At 43.3% G+C, this 18,346-nt stretch overlaps 1 protein-coding gene across 1 annotated transcript; it reads right to left on the reverse strand.

Annotated features, from left to right (window-relative positions):
- Positions 1–3,367: 3,367 nt before the first annotated feature.
- LOC119292283 (disease resistance protein RGA2-like) lies at positions 3,368–11,988 on the reverse strand. The gene is made up of 6 exons (XM_037571124.1): positions 11,712–11,988; positions 11,060–11,442; positions 8,299–9,408; positions 5,039–7,156; positions 4,392–4,512; positions 3,368–3,887 (listed from the first exon to the last, which is right to left on the reverse strand). The coding sequence occupies exons 2-5, from the start codon at positions 11,351–11,353 to the stop codon at positions 4,414–4,416; spliced, it is 3,621 nt and encodes a 1,206-aa protein (XP_037427021.1). The 5' UTR covers positions 11,354–11,442; positions 11,712–11,988; the 3' UTR covers positions 3,368–3,887; positions 4,392–4,413.
- Between the last annotated feature and the right edge of the window lie 6,358 nt (positions 11,989–18,346).

The raw sequence follows: 18,346 nt of genomic DNA on the forward strand, positions 1-18,346 counted from the left end.
TCATTTCCCAGAAATATAATGGGAACAGAAAGAGAAAAATAAAAGGGAAACAGTGAACCAACGCGGTTGGCAGTTATTTTCTTTGTTTAATCGCGCGGAAAGGAAAAAACAGAAAATTCTGGTAGTTCGAGGGTCAAACTGCAAAGCGCATGAAACCACAAACCGGAAAGGGAAAATCGGGAACCAACCGCGCCAACTGATTTTCTCTTACAGGAGCGCTCCGCGCGCGACACTTGTCTCGCGCGAAGCACTCTCGAACCAATCATTACGAGCGCTCCGAAGGTGCGCTCGTTAACTAGTTGCTCTCCAAAAATTGTCTCACCACTACTCCAGGACCAGACCAGGACACATCCCCTGGGCGGAGATGGAGAGGCCCACCATCCTCCAAGGCCTGCCTCCTAAGAGCATCTCCAGCCGCGCCCCTAGAACGGCCTTCCCAGGCAATTTTTTCGCGTCGACGCCAAAAAAACGGCCCAATCGCACCCCAAAAGGCCCATTTTCGCCGGCTCGGACCGAAATTGGCGACGGCGGACCCAAGCCGAACCTGGCGCGCTGGGGGGCGCCGGCCAAAACGTTTTTGGCGCGAAAACCGACGGGCCCTCCTTGGCAGCGACTCGGCTCTTCTCGCCGCTTCGTCGTCCTCATCGCCTCGGTTCCCGTGGTGAATCAATGCCAAAGCTACCGCGCGCTGCCACGCCGGTCAGCCTCCTCCATTGATGCCTCACGGGCGGCGCAGTGAAGACCAGATGACGCGCGTCCCTCGCCCGCCACACGTACACACGGCGGCCACGCGTACGCGCGGCGCCTCCGCCTATATAAGCCGCCGCCAGCACGCCGGTGACGCACAGACACTCCATCGCCGACGCCCGTTCCTCCCTCTCCTCTCGCCGTCTCCAGTTAAACCATGGTCGAGCGTTTCCCAGGCGACGGCCCGGCGGCGAACGGCTTCGGCCGCCGCCACCTTCACGAGGACGAAGCTCGGCTCCTCTTTGAGGCTGAGTACCCGGCCTCGCCGGACATGCGGGTGCCCGGGGCGTGGAGGATCAGCGTCGGCGGGGTCCCGGTGCCACCACCGCCCACCGGGGCGGCGCGGCGTGCGGAAATCGCGCGTATCCGCGCCTCTCTGCCGCAGGCGGTGAGGGAAGGTCCACGGTACGTCCCCGACAGCCGGTTGTGGGAGCCCTACTTCCATCGCCGCCACGCCGAGCATCTCGAGGTCACCAACGACGTCGTGCCCTCCGGGAGGCTCAACTCCGAAGGCCGCCGCCGATGGTGGGGCGTGCCCGGCCGCATGCTGGAGGCCATCCTCGAGTACATCGAGGGCGGCAACACGCCCAGGCTGGAGTACCCCGCTCCACCGTCCTTCTCCCGCCGGCGTGGGAGCTCGTGGACGCCGAGGCACATGGACCCGGGGCGTCCTCCTCCTCGTCTGGTCGCTCGACCGACTCTCCCTGCCTCCACCCCGTCAAACCGGAATCCCGGGACACGTCGGTCAGCCACCGCACCCGCAGCTCCGGCGTCCGCATCGCCGACTCCTCCCCCACCTCTGGACGCCTCGTCCTCGCCAGGCCGAAGGCGGAGCCCGGTCTCCCCGCAGAGTACGAGGCCATAGCCCGGCACGGCTTCTCCGACGAGGACGCCCTAAAGTGGGCGCGGGACAACTACCTCCGTGACGAGATGGTCCGGCAGCGCCGAGCCCTGGAGGAGATAGCCGCCCGCAGGCGTGGGCGCGAGGAGGAGCACGGCGTGGTGATCCTCGACAGCGACGAGGACAAAGACGCCCCCGGACCATCCAACCCGCCGCGCCAAACTGGGGAAGGGTGCAGCAGGGACGGCGACCGCGGAGGAGGCGACGACGACGGCGGCGACTACACGCAGTTCTACAGGCTCCTCGGCATCTAGAGCTTCAAGGGCGGCGGGCGGCGAGGAGCGGCGAGGGAGACGGCCGGCCTAGTAGCGTTTTTTTTTCTTTTCTGTAAAATATTTTAAATATGTATGAACTCGCCGAAGTTTGGTTGAATTTAGCCGTGTTTCCAAACGTCGCCGAACGTTTTCTTTTTTAAAACAATTAGACGCGCCTGGGGGCGGCCCTGGGGCCGGCGACTGGGGACCAACTCGCCCCCAGGCCGGTTTTTTGCACCGGCTCGCCCCCAGTCGGCGATTTTAGGCGCCTCCTGGGTGGGCAACGGCTGAAGATGCTCTAACCTGAGGGCTCACGCGAGCAAGTGTATGGGCCCGCCCAACAATTCGTCCTCAGCTCGGTTTATAGTGTAATCGTTTAACTCGTCCCTATAGGATGAGTGAATGACCACTGACTAGTTGACTGTTATTTCTCAATAAAAAAACTAGTTGACTGTTGAGTGCTGACCCATTAACCTCTGACTGTTGAACATTCACTTTGTAAAATAATCACGAATTCAAATAAAAAATTCATGCGTGTTGAAAAGTTCATGAAGTTAAAAAAATCAAGAGTTGAAAAAGGTCACGAATACGTAAAATGTTTGCGAATTTGAAAAACAAAGTTCATGCATCTGAAAAAAGGTTCGAAAAATTGGAAAGAGTTCATGGATTTGAGAAAACATTCATGAATCTGGGAAAAGTCATGAATTTGTATTTTTGTATGAATTTGAAAAAAATCAAAAGTTTAAAAATGTTCATGAATTTGATAAATTTTTGCGAAATTAAAATTTTAAAAAGGTTCATGGATTTGTAAAGGAATCTTAAAAAGGAAATAAATTGAAAGAAAAAACGGAAAAGGGGAAAAGGGAAAAGAACTACAAAACTTATCCTAAAAAACCAGTAGAAAACCGCCCCTGAAAAAACTGGTGGAACCATCTCGAAGGTTCCTAAAACCGAGCGAAAAAAACTAACATACAGGAAAAGAAAGAGTTCAATGGGCGGAGCCCAAGGCGGAACAAGGGTATGTGTCAGGTTCAAGGATACTACTAGTAACTGGCGCTGAAGGCCCTAAATAGGAGTTGGCAGCCGAAGGCGTAGGATTTGCTCAACAAAAAAAAGGCCAAAGGCGTAGGCTCAGATCACCGCTGCAATCCCATGGCAACGAGGAGGGAGGTAGTTAAATTGCATGCAGGCCAAAATCATTTAAAACATCAGTCAGGGTTACAACGTGAAGATGTAGTGCCGCCAATGATATTTCAGTAACATTTTCGTACTTTACAGGATTCGCAAGCTAAGGTTAGTTCAGAGTTCAGTCGAGCTTGGCTTCCAAATTCTGTGATCCTGTATCATTTTCGTACCTTAACAAAAAAAGTGATGCCAAGTACATAGAAATAGAATATATGCCAAACAGACACACACTAGCCAGACACACACTAGTACAGAATTGCATCAGTAAGTACCTCTTACAATAACGAACGGAACAACAAGTGCTCTTTCTGAGAGGATGTAATACATTTTCTTTGTCAAGGGCAGCAAATAATAGGGTAGAACAATCTTTACTCCCAAAGGTAATACATAGAATTCTGGTATGATAAGCTCCAGACCTCCAGTCAAACACAGACGCAGAGGCCGTCAACTTCTAACTGAATTATATTCATAGATCAGATACACACAACATGACTCATGGTACAAAAAGAACAAGGTATATGAAATCATTGGAAAGCATCCCGGGTGGTGGGCATCAAATCGGCGCGCATACCTTTTTTTTTTACCGTCAAATGAACCTGTTACTTTCCAGAATCCTGCTGAAGCTACTAATGTTTTTGATACGGTTGGGCGTTGCTACTCACAGCTCAGGATCTTTTTCCTCCTCATTGATCCTACTTAAACCCCGTGAATTTCAAACAGCAACAATGTTGTGTCTCTGCCGGAGTGACCTCATCTTCACCAGCTTCAGAAAACTGCAGCCCAGGTGCAGCTTCAGTAAGCTGCATACAAAAATACAAAGTCACTCTTATCACTAACTTGAATCTGTTTTCACGTGAATAATAAGCATTACACAAAAAGTACATGTTTGCTACAAATCAATAGTCACAGTTGAGTGTACAAACTGAACGCATTTTGGATGAAAGAATGATCTTGTTACTTCGAAACAGATACAGATTTTCATTTTATTTTTTAAGAAAATAAATTCAAGAATGATCTTGTAACTTCAAAACATGTATTACTAGAGATTTTCATTTTTATTTTGAAGAAAATAAATTCTGTTGGGATTTCTTTCGGATTGAATCCTACACACAAAATTTTCTACACATAGGTGTGTTCCCTTCTACTCCCTCCGTCCCAAAATAAGTGACTCAACTTTGTACTAACTTATTTTGGGACGGAGGGAGTATTTATTTTGACATCAAAACTACCTTCTTGATTTCCCTTTCAAAAATAAGTATCTGTGGGGGAAAAGAATTTTGCTATGGTTGGGCATTGCCACTCACAGTTTAGAATCATTTTTTTTCCTCATTGATCCTCCTTAAACCCCATGAATCCCAAGCATCCACAGTGTTGCGGCTCTGCTGGCTCTGCCATAGTGGCTTCGTCTTTGTCAGATTCAGTAAGCTGCAGAAAAATTGTTAAAAAATCAATGGTATCATTAAGTTGAATTCGTGTTCACATGAATGATGAGCATTACACAAAAGGAACATGTTCAATAAGATCAAGAAAAAATTTGGTGCTGCATGTAAATCAATGCACACAGGTTGATGTGTACTAAGTGAAGGCTCTTTGGATGAAACTGATGATCTTGGAAATTCGAAACAGGTACCAATACAGGTTTTCATTCTTATTTTAAAAGAAATTTCCGCTGCAATTCCTTTCGAAACTCCTAAACACATATTTTGCTACAGAGGAGTGGTTTACATCAAAATGACCTTCTGTTGTTTTCTTATGTTTTCAATAACAAGGATATGTTTGGTTTTTTCGAAAAGGGGCAAGGATATGTTGGTGGAAGGAAGAATTATTTTACTTCCTAAAAGCGTTTTCTGCAAGAAAATCCCTCGAATAGGTACGAAACAGAAAAATTAAATGTGGTGAGTGCAAAAACAAGGTAATATGTATATGGCAGATAGTATAGCAGGGCACATACCATTTCTTTGATGTGAGCAAGCTTTGCCTTGTTCTCGTCTTCTGCACACCACTTCCTCAATTCGGGGTTGCCAAGAATTTTCAATTGTTGGAGGTTTGAGAGTTGCTGTATGCTCTCTGGCAATGTCTTGATGGCAAAGCACCACAGAATTTCAAGTTTCCTGAGAGAGGTGAGTTCTCCTAACCATTCTGGCAGTGATGTCATGCTTTGGCAGCCGTACATTTTTAATGATTCGAGCTGTGTGAGTTGCCTCATGTTAGCAGGCAATTGCTCTAGCTTCTTGTACTCCCATAATGTTAGATGCTGAAGAGACGTGAGGTCTGCAAACCATTCCACCTGTTCTTCACTGTTTGACATATCTAGTTTCAGTGATTTGATGGAGTGGAGGGCCTGGATGATCTCTGGTGAGATTGTCAAATCACTGCAACCATAGATATCCAAATCACTGTGGGCAGGTAGGTGGCGAAGCAAACTCCACTGATGCAGATGCAAATTGCTGCCTGTAACTTCCAGCTTAGTAGATGCTGGAGAAGAAGATGAGGGAGCACCAGTGTAGGATATGCTCTCTCCCCAAGATATGAACACATTATCACTTCTGTGTATACTCCAAGATGCAGCTCTAGGAAGGTGTGGTTTTACCCTCAACTTGGGGCAACCACCTATATTCACTTCCTCGAGCTTAGGGAACATGAGCCCATTCACACTATCCTCACCACTCGAGGATGATGTGTTCCATTCTTCCAGGCTTTTCATCTCGCTCAGAATAAGCTCTCGGAGGTTTGGTAGTTGGCCGAGTGGTGGTAGACTCTTGCAGTTTGGCAAGTCGGACAACCTAATGCGGGCAAGATTAGGGAGATAACATATAATACTCATTAGCCAGTCTGGAAAACGGAGACTACAATAACCATATATCTCAAACCCCTGCAAAGTGGTTGGCGGCACTAGCTCCCTCAGCAACTCCATGTCTTCCACGTATCTCTCTCCATCTTCGGTCCACCCTAATCTCAGATCAACAATGCTACTTTTCTCCCTCAGATTTATAATGTGTGCCTCTTCTATGAACTTCACATTTTCAAGCACAGTGATACTCAGCCGTTCAGGATTTGTATGCTCAAGCAAGGCAAGGTTGCTGTTAGATTCCGTATTATCTGAATATACCAGAAAGTTCGGCAACAAGCCAAAAAGGCTTCGAGTATCCATTTTAGCCACACATTCTGGAATCCGAGTAACACTGTAGCACCCATCGAGAGCCAACTTACTGAGGCAGGTAGCACTTTCTGGTATGCTAAGAGGATATTTATATTGATATTGGCAAGACAAGTGCAGCTGCTCCATATTGGGAAGCTTGCAGATACAGTCAATGAAACTTGCAGCATGATCAGTTGATGAGCTGTCAAAGATATGATGCATGCACCATGATAGATTCAAATAGCGGAGTTCAGTGAGCATGCGGATGACTTCTGGCAGCTCTCCGAGATTTTGGCACTGTGATAAGTCCAAATATTGGAGTTTGGTAAGGCCACCCAAAGCTTGGGGTATCCCTAAAAGGCCATCACAGTTTGACAAATCCAGATATAGCAACTCTGTGAGCTTCCTAAATGACAATGGGAGTTCTTTTAGGCTCTTACAAGAAGACAAGTCAAGATGCATCAGACCTTTCATCTCGCCAATCGATTCTGGCAATGTTGAGAGACCACAATGATGAAGGTTGAGATAATTCAATTTTGAGAGCATGCCAATAAACCTTGGATTCATTTGACCCCAGATCAATGGAGCGCTAAGATACCTCAACTGCTTCAGTTGACCAATGGAATCTGGCAACTCATGCCAATAGCCTCTGTGTAAATCTAAGACATGGATGTACTTAGCTGGTGAATCTGCATCATGATGGAACTCAGTTTCTTTGTAGGCATGGTCCACAATATGCAGAGCCCTTAGCTTTGCAGGTGAAGTCGGGGATGGCTTTAATGGTTTCTCACAATCTGTTCTACATGCATAGCGGCAGTTCGGGCCCTCCAAGTCAAATTCTTCAGCCGTGACCGATCTTGCAAGGTCATGCACCAGGTCATGCATAGTGAACCTTGTAGCATCTTTTCTCTCGAGAGTTCCGGTGTCAGTCTGTAGGAATGACATACAATAGTGTAAGACTCATAGTTAAAATTCTACTACTGATGTATGGATGAGTTTGCCATCTGAGCTACTGCTTTTTTGGAAAGAAAAAAAATCTATGTCTATTGTTTCCTTTGTAAACTGATTATTTGTGAAATAATTTTCCATCAAATCTATGGATGAGTTTGCCTTCCTGCATTTTAAACGGCCAATTAAGAAGTAAAATCAAGAACAGGAACAGAAATTTGTTTCTGTGTATTTTGTACAAATTCGAACATTTCAATAAAATGGTGAATTTGAATGCATTCTAAAATTATTTATTTATTCTAACATACTACAATTAAAATAAGGAAAAGGCCTACATAACACTAACATCTGGTCTCTAGACAACTAACATATACAATTAAAATATGGAGTACAATGAGGAACATTTATATAGGAATAATATGGTCAAGTGATAATTGATCATGAGGTGGGACAAATTAATGAGACCGAGTAAGATATTCTATCTCCCCATAAGAAATTTGATACTTGAAAAGTGGCTCGACACAGCAGCTTACACAGATTCACCTTTCTGAAAATAATTCAGTAGTTAACAAGCTATTAAGAGCATACACTTCAATTACAGATTTTGAGATTAGCAAAACGACTCAGACTATTCTGGGATGAAACTGCATTAATAGCCTCAAGCATATAAAACTCTTCCTCGAGCAAAAAAAATTTGCTAGTAAACAAAACAATTCACATGAAGATGAGTTGGAATGGTAGCACAGGATTCGGAGCCCACAAGGCGCTACAAGACGCACTCCTACAGTAGAAGGACCTCAAGTAAAATAATTAAACAGATAATGCTGTGCAAAGTCAAGAACTGCATAGGTCAAGTAATAAAAGAGCAAATGCCAAGGGGGTGGTGATGTGTATTTTTCCACAGAAACATGATCAAAGATTCTAATGGGACATCTACATTTTTAAAGATCAGTTATCTGGAAATGGAAGTAGTGAAGTGGTTATTCCAACATACTGCATGTAACAGTTTACTAGAAAAATACTCAATATCTCTATAAAAAGTTCACTACCGTTGAGAGTTGTAGTTCAATATATCAAATAAAATAAGAGAACAAGTGGCTCCGTAGGTATGGTGTGTAACTCACTTTAGAATACTGAAGAAAGGACATTTGCAGAAGCTGCCTAACATAACTCTGACCGCATTGCCAGGTAGAGAACATACGGGATGGCTTTATGAATCCAAGAGCAATCCATTGATGAATTAGATCATCTTTAATCATATTGTGACCTTTTTGAAAGATTGCACAATAAGCAAAGCATAACTTCAAGCGTGGAGGCATCAAGTTGTAGCTTAACAACAAAGATGCAAGCACTTCTTGTGTATTCAGTGTATCTTCAGAAGTAGACAGTTCCCAGATATGATTGGCTTTAATGGCATCCCATTCTTCGTACGGCCTGCATTTCAACATGTGTCCAAGCGATTGAGCAGCTAAAGCCACATCTCCACATTTTGTTGCTATTTCCTTCCCAATCGGCTCCAAACGCTCTCTGTCAGGACGAGCTTCAAAGTTACATTTTTGTTTAATAATATCCCAGCAGATTTCATCTGTTAAGGGAGGTAATTGGCTTGGAGCAATGGTACCAGTTTCCTTCGCAATGCTTTCTTCTCGTGTAGTTACCACAACCATCACCTTGCTCCCCTCACCCAGTTTTAGCATATCCTTCAATTCTTTTAGTTTAAAGAGATCATTCTCCCACAGGTCATCCAAAATAATCAGGATCTTCTTACCAGTAAACAGCTCCCGGAGACGAGTATGAACACCATGCAAATCAGATATTGGGCTTTGTTGTGATAGTTGTGATATTATAGTGTTGCCAATTTTTTTGAGGTCAAATATCTGGGACACATAGACCCACACCCGAGAGTATTCTTTGAACTGGGAATCATTGAAAACCCATCTTGCCAAGGTGGTCTTTCCGATGCCTGCAATGCCCCATATGGGGATGATGGTGGTCCCTTGAGTGGTGCTCCCAGATAAACAAGCCATGATTTCCAATATTTCAGCATCCCTCCCAATGATTTCTTCTTCCACCATACTCCCTGCTGTTTCCCGGATATCAGTAACTGGCTGCTCTTTCCTGTGAGTTTCTGTTAGAAATCCATAATTATTATGATCGTCTTTTATCTTCTCTAGGCGTTTTTGCACCTTTTTCATCTTTCGTGGCATCCTAATCTTCTTCATCGTAGCTGCCCACTGCAAGAGGTACAATGTAATTTGTCAGTACCATGGGAGGCTTTCGAAGCACACGCAGTGGATGTTTTATGAACTCATGTCATAATTTAAATCAAAATAGTATATTACGGTTAAACAGGTGACACTGATTACTTCTTTTCGTTGCCTTTCTGGCACTTAAAGTTACAAAGACCCATTAGGAAATTAACGCACATATACTGAAAAGACTCTAATCAACTAGTGGTAGTTCTTTGATGATTTGTTTCCTACTAGAACTTTTATATGGTGGCACATCCATGTATGTATATGTCTAACAGGACAACAGATAATCAATGCACTTCCATGCACTGTATATCTCTACTCTTATAAAAGACCGAGTTGGTGATGATGGTGTGCCTGCCATCGTGTAATATAGACCGTCCGATCTATATCTGACAGATCGAAAGCAAACTATGGCAATTTTGCAAAAAGATACCCGCACCTCTCTCCACACTTGCAGATAAGGACTTCCCTCGTTCATCATTTTCTCTCACAAGATAAATTACTCATACAAATGCATCTTGATGTTCCGTGCAACGCACGGGCATCTTGCTAGTACATCAAGAAGATGTAGTTGTGCCCCCAATGCCACTGAAAAAGCACCAAGCCCAGAGCCACTGAGTCAGCCTTAGGGCTGGAGGTTGAAGGGGGTGGCCATGGCAGTAGGGATGTAAGTGGCAAATAAATGGCGTCCGCAATCCCGTTTAGTTAGTTTTTGCTAGCTTGATAGTTCATTTTCCTCAAACAAACGAAAAACCTTTTTGAACTATCATATCATAAGTGGACTTTAAACGGGATTAAATGGGACCCGATTGACATCCCTACATGGCAGTTGAAACTTGAAACTAGTTTCAATCAGGTGCTTGAGAAAGATAGTGAACACATCCGTGTAGAAATTGAGATCATACTTGCAAGCCAAACTAGCTTGGTTGGCTATCTACTCAACCGGATCTACAGCATCCAAGATATTTGGGGCCATAACCAACTACTGGTAAAACAGAAGAAAGCAGGGATTATTTTATGCAAGCAACATCCAAATTCCTACCCATATCTCCATTAGTGGACAAGAAGGACGCCAGATCTCCAAGCTCCACCATTAGAATGATTTTGTTTTGAAAACGTCACCAGCTGGGGGAGGGGGGTTCCCCACCTGAATTTTCATTGAGAGAATGGGTTTGATAGAACAATAGTTTTACCTCGAGGAATGGAAGTCATGCCACAGTCGGCATGAGTCTTTTGCTCAGGCGTTTTAAGTCGATGTGACCAAAGAAAGACCACTGAGTATATTTGCTATTACATATGTGGCAGGACCTTCTTTCTCATTGTTTGAGTTTCCCGGGTGTTCTGTCACCTAGATGTTGTTATTTCTTACCTTTTTTTTTTTGGAAAAGGGCATAGATCCTACTGCTGTCGTAGAAAAATAATGACAACATATTAGGAAAAAAACGTAGCAACACAGAAGAATTTAGCTATAGCTATGCAGAGGCCAGAGGTCATCCTCTTTTTCGAAAAAGAGGAAAAAAAGAATTTAGCTAGTTATCTAAAAGAAATCAGTTCCACCAGTTCATATATGAGAAAACAGCAGCATTCAGATCCAGATGGATGGCAACCGAATCGACAGAATCTTGCATACCAGGTTGAGGTCGGTGTCATCTTCAAAATCTTCAAGCATGTCAGCGATGTCATTGGCAGCATGCTTGAGCCGGTTCAGCCACAGACGAGTCGGTTCATGCTTGATAGACCGTGTCTCGGCATCGCTGAGCACGGCCTCCACCGACTCGAGGGTCATCTTCATATTCTCCAGATCCTCCCTCATGTTCTTGTGCAGCTTGATCTCGCCAGTGATGCTGGAACTGATCTGGCCTATCACCACCTTGATGACGGCTGAGGCGAGCATGCCCCCGACGGCCTCGGCGGGTGTCACCATGGCTAGTGTCTGTCGAGATGGGTTGTATGCTGAATATGTTGGGGATTTGTTATTGAAGGACCAGTCCTCTCTTCAAATCTACCAAAGCACTAGAATCCAAAAATTGAATCAGCAACTGTGGAATCAATCACGGCCTATTTTACAGATATTACAAACTTGCAAATGATTAAAATTGACACATCTTCATAAAAAAAATTGGACAAAAGGGGGCTGATGTGAACATTATTACAGTTTCCAACAGAGACTCAGCGAGAGCCCAGCTAAATTTGCAGGCAAGACTGGAACTGGACAGCCAACAAATGCAGAGCAATGGAAGCCGTGCGCTTGCAATGAAGAGGGTAGAGTAAGAGATACGAACCTGCAGACGGTGCTGCGCCGGGCTCTCCACAGATCCGGCCTGGCTGATGCCGGCGGCGGCGGGATCCGGCGAGGCGAGGCCGGAGGCAGCCGGGTCCAGGCGAGACGGCGAAGGGGTCACCGCCCAGGCCGACAGCGGGGTGGCGGACCGTGGCAGCGTCGGGATGGCGAGGTGTCCAAGCGTCGGCCGGCGCGAGCGTCAAGGTGGCGGCCGATGCAGGAGAGGGGCGAGGGCGTGGCGCCGGGAGAAATGGGGGAGCAGGCGGGCAAGCGAGCGCGGCGAGGAGACCTCAACTCAACTCATCCTCAGCTAAATCACTCGCACGCCCTATTTAACAATTTCTGCATGCAAGCAAAAAAAACGCGTCTTTTTTTTTAATAGTCGAACGCGTCTCTTGTTATGTGCAGCGTTTTTTCTCCCTCTTTGCATTGTCACTCAGTTGGATCTGATTCAGCTAACATAGGCTAAAACATATATTGTGCATGTTGTTTGATCGTCTGCATGTAGGCTGTGCATGTTGTTTGGTCGTCTGCATGTAGGCTGGCTGCATCAGAATCAATTTTTTTTTCCTGACGTTCAGTTCTAACTAGGAAACGAATAGCAGTTCATCTTGTACAAAATAAAAGTCATATGGCTCAATAGGAAAAAAATTCATCAATGCTGAACTAGGAGGAAGTCCATCCTCTTCTTCTTTTTCTGCTGCTGCTTCTTTTGCCGCCATTGCTTCTTCTTCTTCAGATCCTTATCTGATCTTTGTTTGCCCACATTGCCTCAACCCACTTCATCTTTTTGTTCTTTTAGGTGCCATTGTCAAATTCCTCCACATCATTGCCGGAGCTATCAAGATCATGAGCCGTCACATCTTCCTCTCTGGTACAACCTCATAAAAAGTAATCCAGTTATGAAGGATGCAACATGCAAAACACAAGCTTAACTTGGGTGGGGAAAGTGTGGAATGACTTCTGATCCCCTATCTTAAATTTATTCTTCACCGCTCCAAGTGCCCTCTCAACCGTAACTTTGAAGCTAGAGTGTGTGGGATTGAACAATTTTTGTGCAGTCCTAAGACAGTTCCTGTCAGAGAACTCATTCCGATGGTACATGGTTTTCCAGAATAGTGGAAAAACACAAGGCCAACATGCATAGACAACATCTCCTAGGTAGAACTTGTTATCTGGGATATTGATGCCATCAGGTCGAGGTTTCTGGTCATATAGAATGTTAGCATCATGGGGTGATCCTTCTCAGCCAGCTAACACATATGTGAACTTCAGATCAAAGTCAACAGCAACAAGAACATTTTGGATTGTGTAGTGCTTTCTACCCCTATATGTTGCAGACCGTGATCTCGACACTCTAGCAATCACATGAATACCATCTATTGCGTTAGTGCAATCCTAAAAATGGCATGAAAAGATAGTGTTATGGTTGTACGAGAATAATACAAGTCAAGGCATGAATTACGAGCAGTTCTCACCTTGAAATACAAATACCATCTTGGACTAGTGTGAATCTTTCTAGGAGTTTGTCCTCTACTGACTTGATCATATCTCCTCTAAGCTCTGCAATAGCATATGAGACTTACCCGAAATACCTTGATATTGTCTCCATTTATCTCCTAATCGTGTTGTGGATAATCATGAACCTTTAATTATGACCTACAACATGAAGAAAAGGTGGCATGTGGCTCTTCCACAGTGGTATGGATTCTATCTAGTAGTAGTACCCTATTCCTGAATGTCGGCACAAGCTTGGCAAAGGGTGCTCTTTTCATTCAAAGCATCCATAGAGTCACTACGTCATTGCAGTTGTAGATGTGGTTCAGATTCGCTATCCTCTCCATATACCGGATTAACATTGGACCATAACGGATGACTGGCCTATAACTCCAATGGACAACTCTCTTATGGACCAACATGAGCCAAAATCACAGCTATCAGCGTTGCTGCCTGAACAACCAGCTTCGTCCGTTCGTCCATAACCTAGGCACACCGATGGTGCAATGAGCAATTGTGAAATCGATCATGCACCTTGCTTAATGGTCTAACAGACAAACTAACTGAGGAGGGGGAGACAGGGTTGTATGCTTCTTGCCATCAGAACCGACGACAAAGACAAGGGGCATGGATGAGACGAGGAGCACGAGAGACGGGTGCCACGAAGAAGGGGACAAGTTACTTTGGCGTTCTACATGACCTCTCTGGCGTTTTCTTTATTGGATGAGTTACTTTGTAGTATCTTGGATTTTAAATCTGAAACATGGTACCGATAGTTGTTATGAGTCCGAATAAAGTTATGAATTTTCTTCTTTTAAAAACAAACATCACATTTGCTTAGTATGCATCCCTATTACCAGAAACCTTCTCGGTAGTGGCAGTAGTCAAATCAGTAATCAGTAACCATGTGACTATGGATGCCTCTCACAAAATACTACTCCCTCCGTTCGGAATTACTTGTCTCGGAAATGGATGTATCTAGATGTAGACTCCAAATGCGGTTTGATGAAACGTCCGGTGAGTGCAGGAATCTTCTCCGTGACAGTGGTACGAAGATGCTCGATCGGTCCCGTCGCAACGAAAAGTGGCCAACACGTTGCTCAGTGTTGTTGTCACGACAAGCACCATGCAATCATGCCGGAGATGCTCCTCCATCTTTTCTTTGTTTTCGAACTCAGTTATCTCGAGAAAGAAAGAGATCTCCTTTTAGAAGACAACTCTGCAGAGTCCACAAAATCACTAAGCATGCAATGTTCATGAGCATTAATATGACTTGTCATCCATTATCATCATGTCATCGTATGCTCTCTTGCATTATGATTTTTTTTTAACTTGCTTATAGATGCTCATTTGCAGTCTTCATTGGCAATGTATGTGCAGCCCTTGAAAATGTTCAAACCCCTCCGAAGTACAGTATTATAATTTGCAAGCTGAGACATGCATTAGCAGCGTTGCTAGTAGGAGTACAAAGAACAGCGTTGCTAGTGCAGATTCGTTGCAGCTGCACGGAGCCGCGTTGTTTGACTCGCCGTCTCCGACATGTACGTAAGAGCAACCCATGTTCCCTGCATCAGCAATCATGCTTTACTGAAACCCACTGCCTCGGCAAATGTGCTAGCACCTGCATGCGCATTTCGTTTGTGGACACCGTCCAGCAGACTTGTCCATTGGGCGTACTACGGCAAGAAAGTGAGATATTCATATTATTGCCACACCATTTGGCAGTGCTGAATGTTTGCTAGATATTCATATTATTTTTTCAAAATATGGTATCGCTACAACCTTCTCAATTGTGCAGTGCGGGGACGGGGTGGAGCAAAGTCTAGGGCCCCATGCCAAACTATAAAATGGGGCATACTTCCGTGGAAAAATACTACCTTCGTCTCGAACTAATTGTCGTAAAAATGGATGTATTTAGACTAGATACATCCTCCATTTCCGAGGACAAGTAATTCCGGACAAAGGAAGTAAAACTCAAGGCTTGAGCGATGGATGGACGTTGAACTGTTCCTAGGCGAGGGTGAGGGGAGGAGGCCGAGGCGAGTAGCCTGAAGGCAGCATGTCGTCACGACGAAATCAATGGCGATTGTCCGGACCAACGGATGAAGATGAAGAGACGCACCCGTCCAGGCGGAGAACCCACACACCGACAGATAGGAATTACTCCCATTCACAAAAAAAATATGAATTACTCCCAACAACTAGAAAATCACATTAATCAAATTTTCAATTGTATAACCTAGTCATACAGTTTGGGCCTTGGAAAGCAAAAATGAAAAGAAAATATAAGCACATATACGCACTTGATAAGGAGTGCTCCTCTCCGGTCCGCCGTAGTGGGCCGGCCCAGTATCTCTTGCGCCGGATGCTCAAAAACAAACGCGAAGAAAATTGCGTAGCAGCCAGGATTCGAAGCCACATGCATTTGCTGACAGACTTGGCGCTCCTACAACTGCACTAGGATAGCTTGTTGGGTTTTGTGCGGAAACAGCTCTATGTGACCCATGTTTAAGCCCCAGTACAAATTATTTTGAAAAAAAGGAAGGACAATTTGACCAAGAATTCATGAATTTTAAAAAAAGTTCGTCGATTTTGACAAAATGCCACGGATTTCAAAGAAATGTTCACAAAATAAATCATCATTTTCAAAAAAGTTCACGAATTTGAAAAAAGTTCAACGGATATTGATAAAAGAAAAAGTTAAAAAAGTTCACTTGATTTTGGTAAAAGAAAAAGTTCACGGATTTCAAAAAAGTTCACGAATTTCAAAAAAGTTCACCGGATTTTGAAAAGTTCATCGATTTTGATAAAAAAAAGTTCAAGGATTTGACGAAAGTTAACTCAATTTTGATAATAAAAAAGTTCATGCATTTAAAAAATGTTAATCGATTTTGATAAAAAAGTTCACGAATTTCAAAAAGTTCATGAAAATTGAAAGTTTTTAATCAATTTTGAAAAACAGTTCATCAATTTTCAAAAAGTTCATCGATTTAGAAAGAAAGTCGATTCATTCTCAAAAAAGATCATTGATTTTTAAAAAAAGTTCATCGATTTTGAAAAAAGTTCACATAATCTGGAAAAGTTCATTAATTTTGAAAAAAAGGTCATCGATTCTCAAAAAAAAGTTCATCAATTTTCAAACAAAGTTCGTCATTTTTCAAAAAAGTTCAAAAATCTGAAAAGGTTCATTGATTTTGAAAAAGAAATATTCGTTCAATTTTAAAAAGGTTCATTGATTTTGAAGAAAGTTCATTCAATTTAGAAAAAAGAAACAACAACTTTCCAATAAAAAGAGGAACACGAAAAAAAGAAAAAGGGAAAAAGAGGAAAGAAGAAAAGTGCTCAAAATATGAAAAATGAACAAATCATCTGTTGTTGGTGGATAGGTTAGCGTAGCTTATGTTAGAGTAGCAGATCGCGGGTTCGAAACTCACCGGGCGCATGAGGAACCGCTGAGGAAGGAGACGAGACACCAACATGCATGCAACAGGCTCATCTGCACCCACGCTGAACAAAATAAAAGCTAGAATTTTTTTTAAAAAATCAATGTTTTTTTGAACAGTAGATAATTTGATGCGTGGGGTCCATTACAGTTTTCAGATCATTTCGACATCTGAGCATCTCTCGCAAAAAAGACAAAATTTGGGTCTGTTAAAAAGTTTGCTGTTCATGTACTGTTCTGACCCGATTTGCCTTTTTTTGCTGAGAGTTACTCAGATGTCCAAATGATCTGAAAATTGTAGCGGACCTCATGCATTCAATTATCTATCATGCAAATTTGTATTTGAATTTTGTTGATTTATTTTCTGACCGGGTACATATGAGCCTGGGTACCGAATCACTGCACTCCAGTGGCCAATCCTATTTAGCGCATAACACGCTGAATACAAGTCATATAGTAGAAACTCGCACACCGAGCTGCTGGTGACTCTTATAAGAATTTTTTTTGGCAATTCATGACTATTTTTTAATTTGTGACCATTTGAAAATATTTTTGGAATTCAAAATATTTTTAGATTCATGATCTTCTGGAATTCAAGGAACAATTTTTGGAAATCAAAGCATTTTGAAATTCACTAACACTTCTTAAAATCCATGAAAGTATTTTAAAATTTTGGAATATTTTTAAATTTTAGAAATTATTTTTTAATAGGAAACCACCAAAATGAAAAAACCAGCCAACAAAACCGATAAAAATGTCGCCAGCCTTATATGTGGCGCCCCACAAGAGGGCCGCAACCGTCGTGTGGGACGGCCCATATAAGGATCACTCCAGATCATCAATCATGTGGATACCCCTATAGTCCCCTCAAAAAAATGTGGATAGCCTTGTATGATGTAGATACCCTTCAAAAAAATGTGGATACCCTATACGATGCACAGTGCATCGAATTGCGGGGAAGCGCACAGAGCACTGCTATTGGGCTGTCCTAGTTCAGCGTGTCGAGTTGTTCTCTCTTCCGGAAATTTTTTTCGGTTCACTTTGTTTTTCTATTCAGTTTTTAGTTTTCTCACTACAATAAATTTTTAAAAATAATATGTTTTAAACCTCATTTCTTTAAAGTGTGTAAACATTTTCAATAAGATGTTCACAAATTAAAAATATCAATAAATTTAAAAACAATTCCTGCAATTGAAAAATGTACATTGGTTTTTTAAAAATATATTGAATTTCATTAAGATAAAAGGAAAACAAAAAAGTGGAATAAAATATAAATATAAATGAAAAAAAGAAATTAGTGGAAGAAATCGGAAAACAAAAAACAAAATGGAAAGCACTTGTGTTAGCTCGGGCGGTTTCTTTCGTTCTTAGTTTTTTTTTGCGGGGGACTTGACTCTTTCATCCTTAGTTGTGGGTTATTTCTTTTCTTCATTCCCATATCGTATTGCCATGTGTGTTTTGGCAATATTTTGATGCAATGAGCGTCATATTGGAATCACTGATCATGTGTGCCCCTGAGTGAGTGTGTGATAACATTATTGGCCGCATGAGCTTGTACATGGGCCATGCGCATGCTCAGTGCTAGCTTTTGCTCGGTGTCTAGTGATCCCGGTTGGGCCTATGTGGGGTCTGTCCCCTGACTAGACTAAAGCACAGCTAACTGGATAATGCTTCAAAATTGTGGCCCCTACAGTCGG

Source organism: Triticum dicoccoides, chromosome 4B (assembly GCF_002162155.2).
Source record: "Triticum dicoccoides isolate Atlit2015 ecotype Zavitan chromosome 4B, WEW_v2.0, whole genome shotgun sequence".
Taxonomy (NCBI): domain Eukaryota; kingdom Viridiplantae; phylum Streptophyta; class Magnoliopsida; order Poales; family Poaceae; genus Triticum; species Triticum dicoccoides.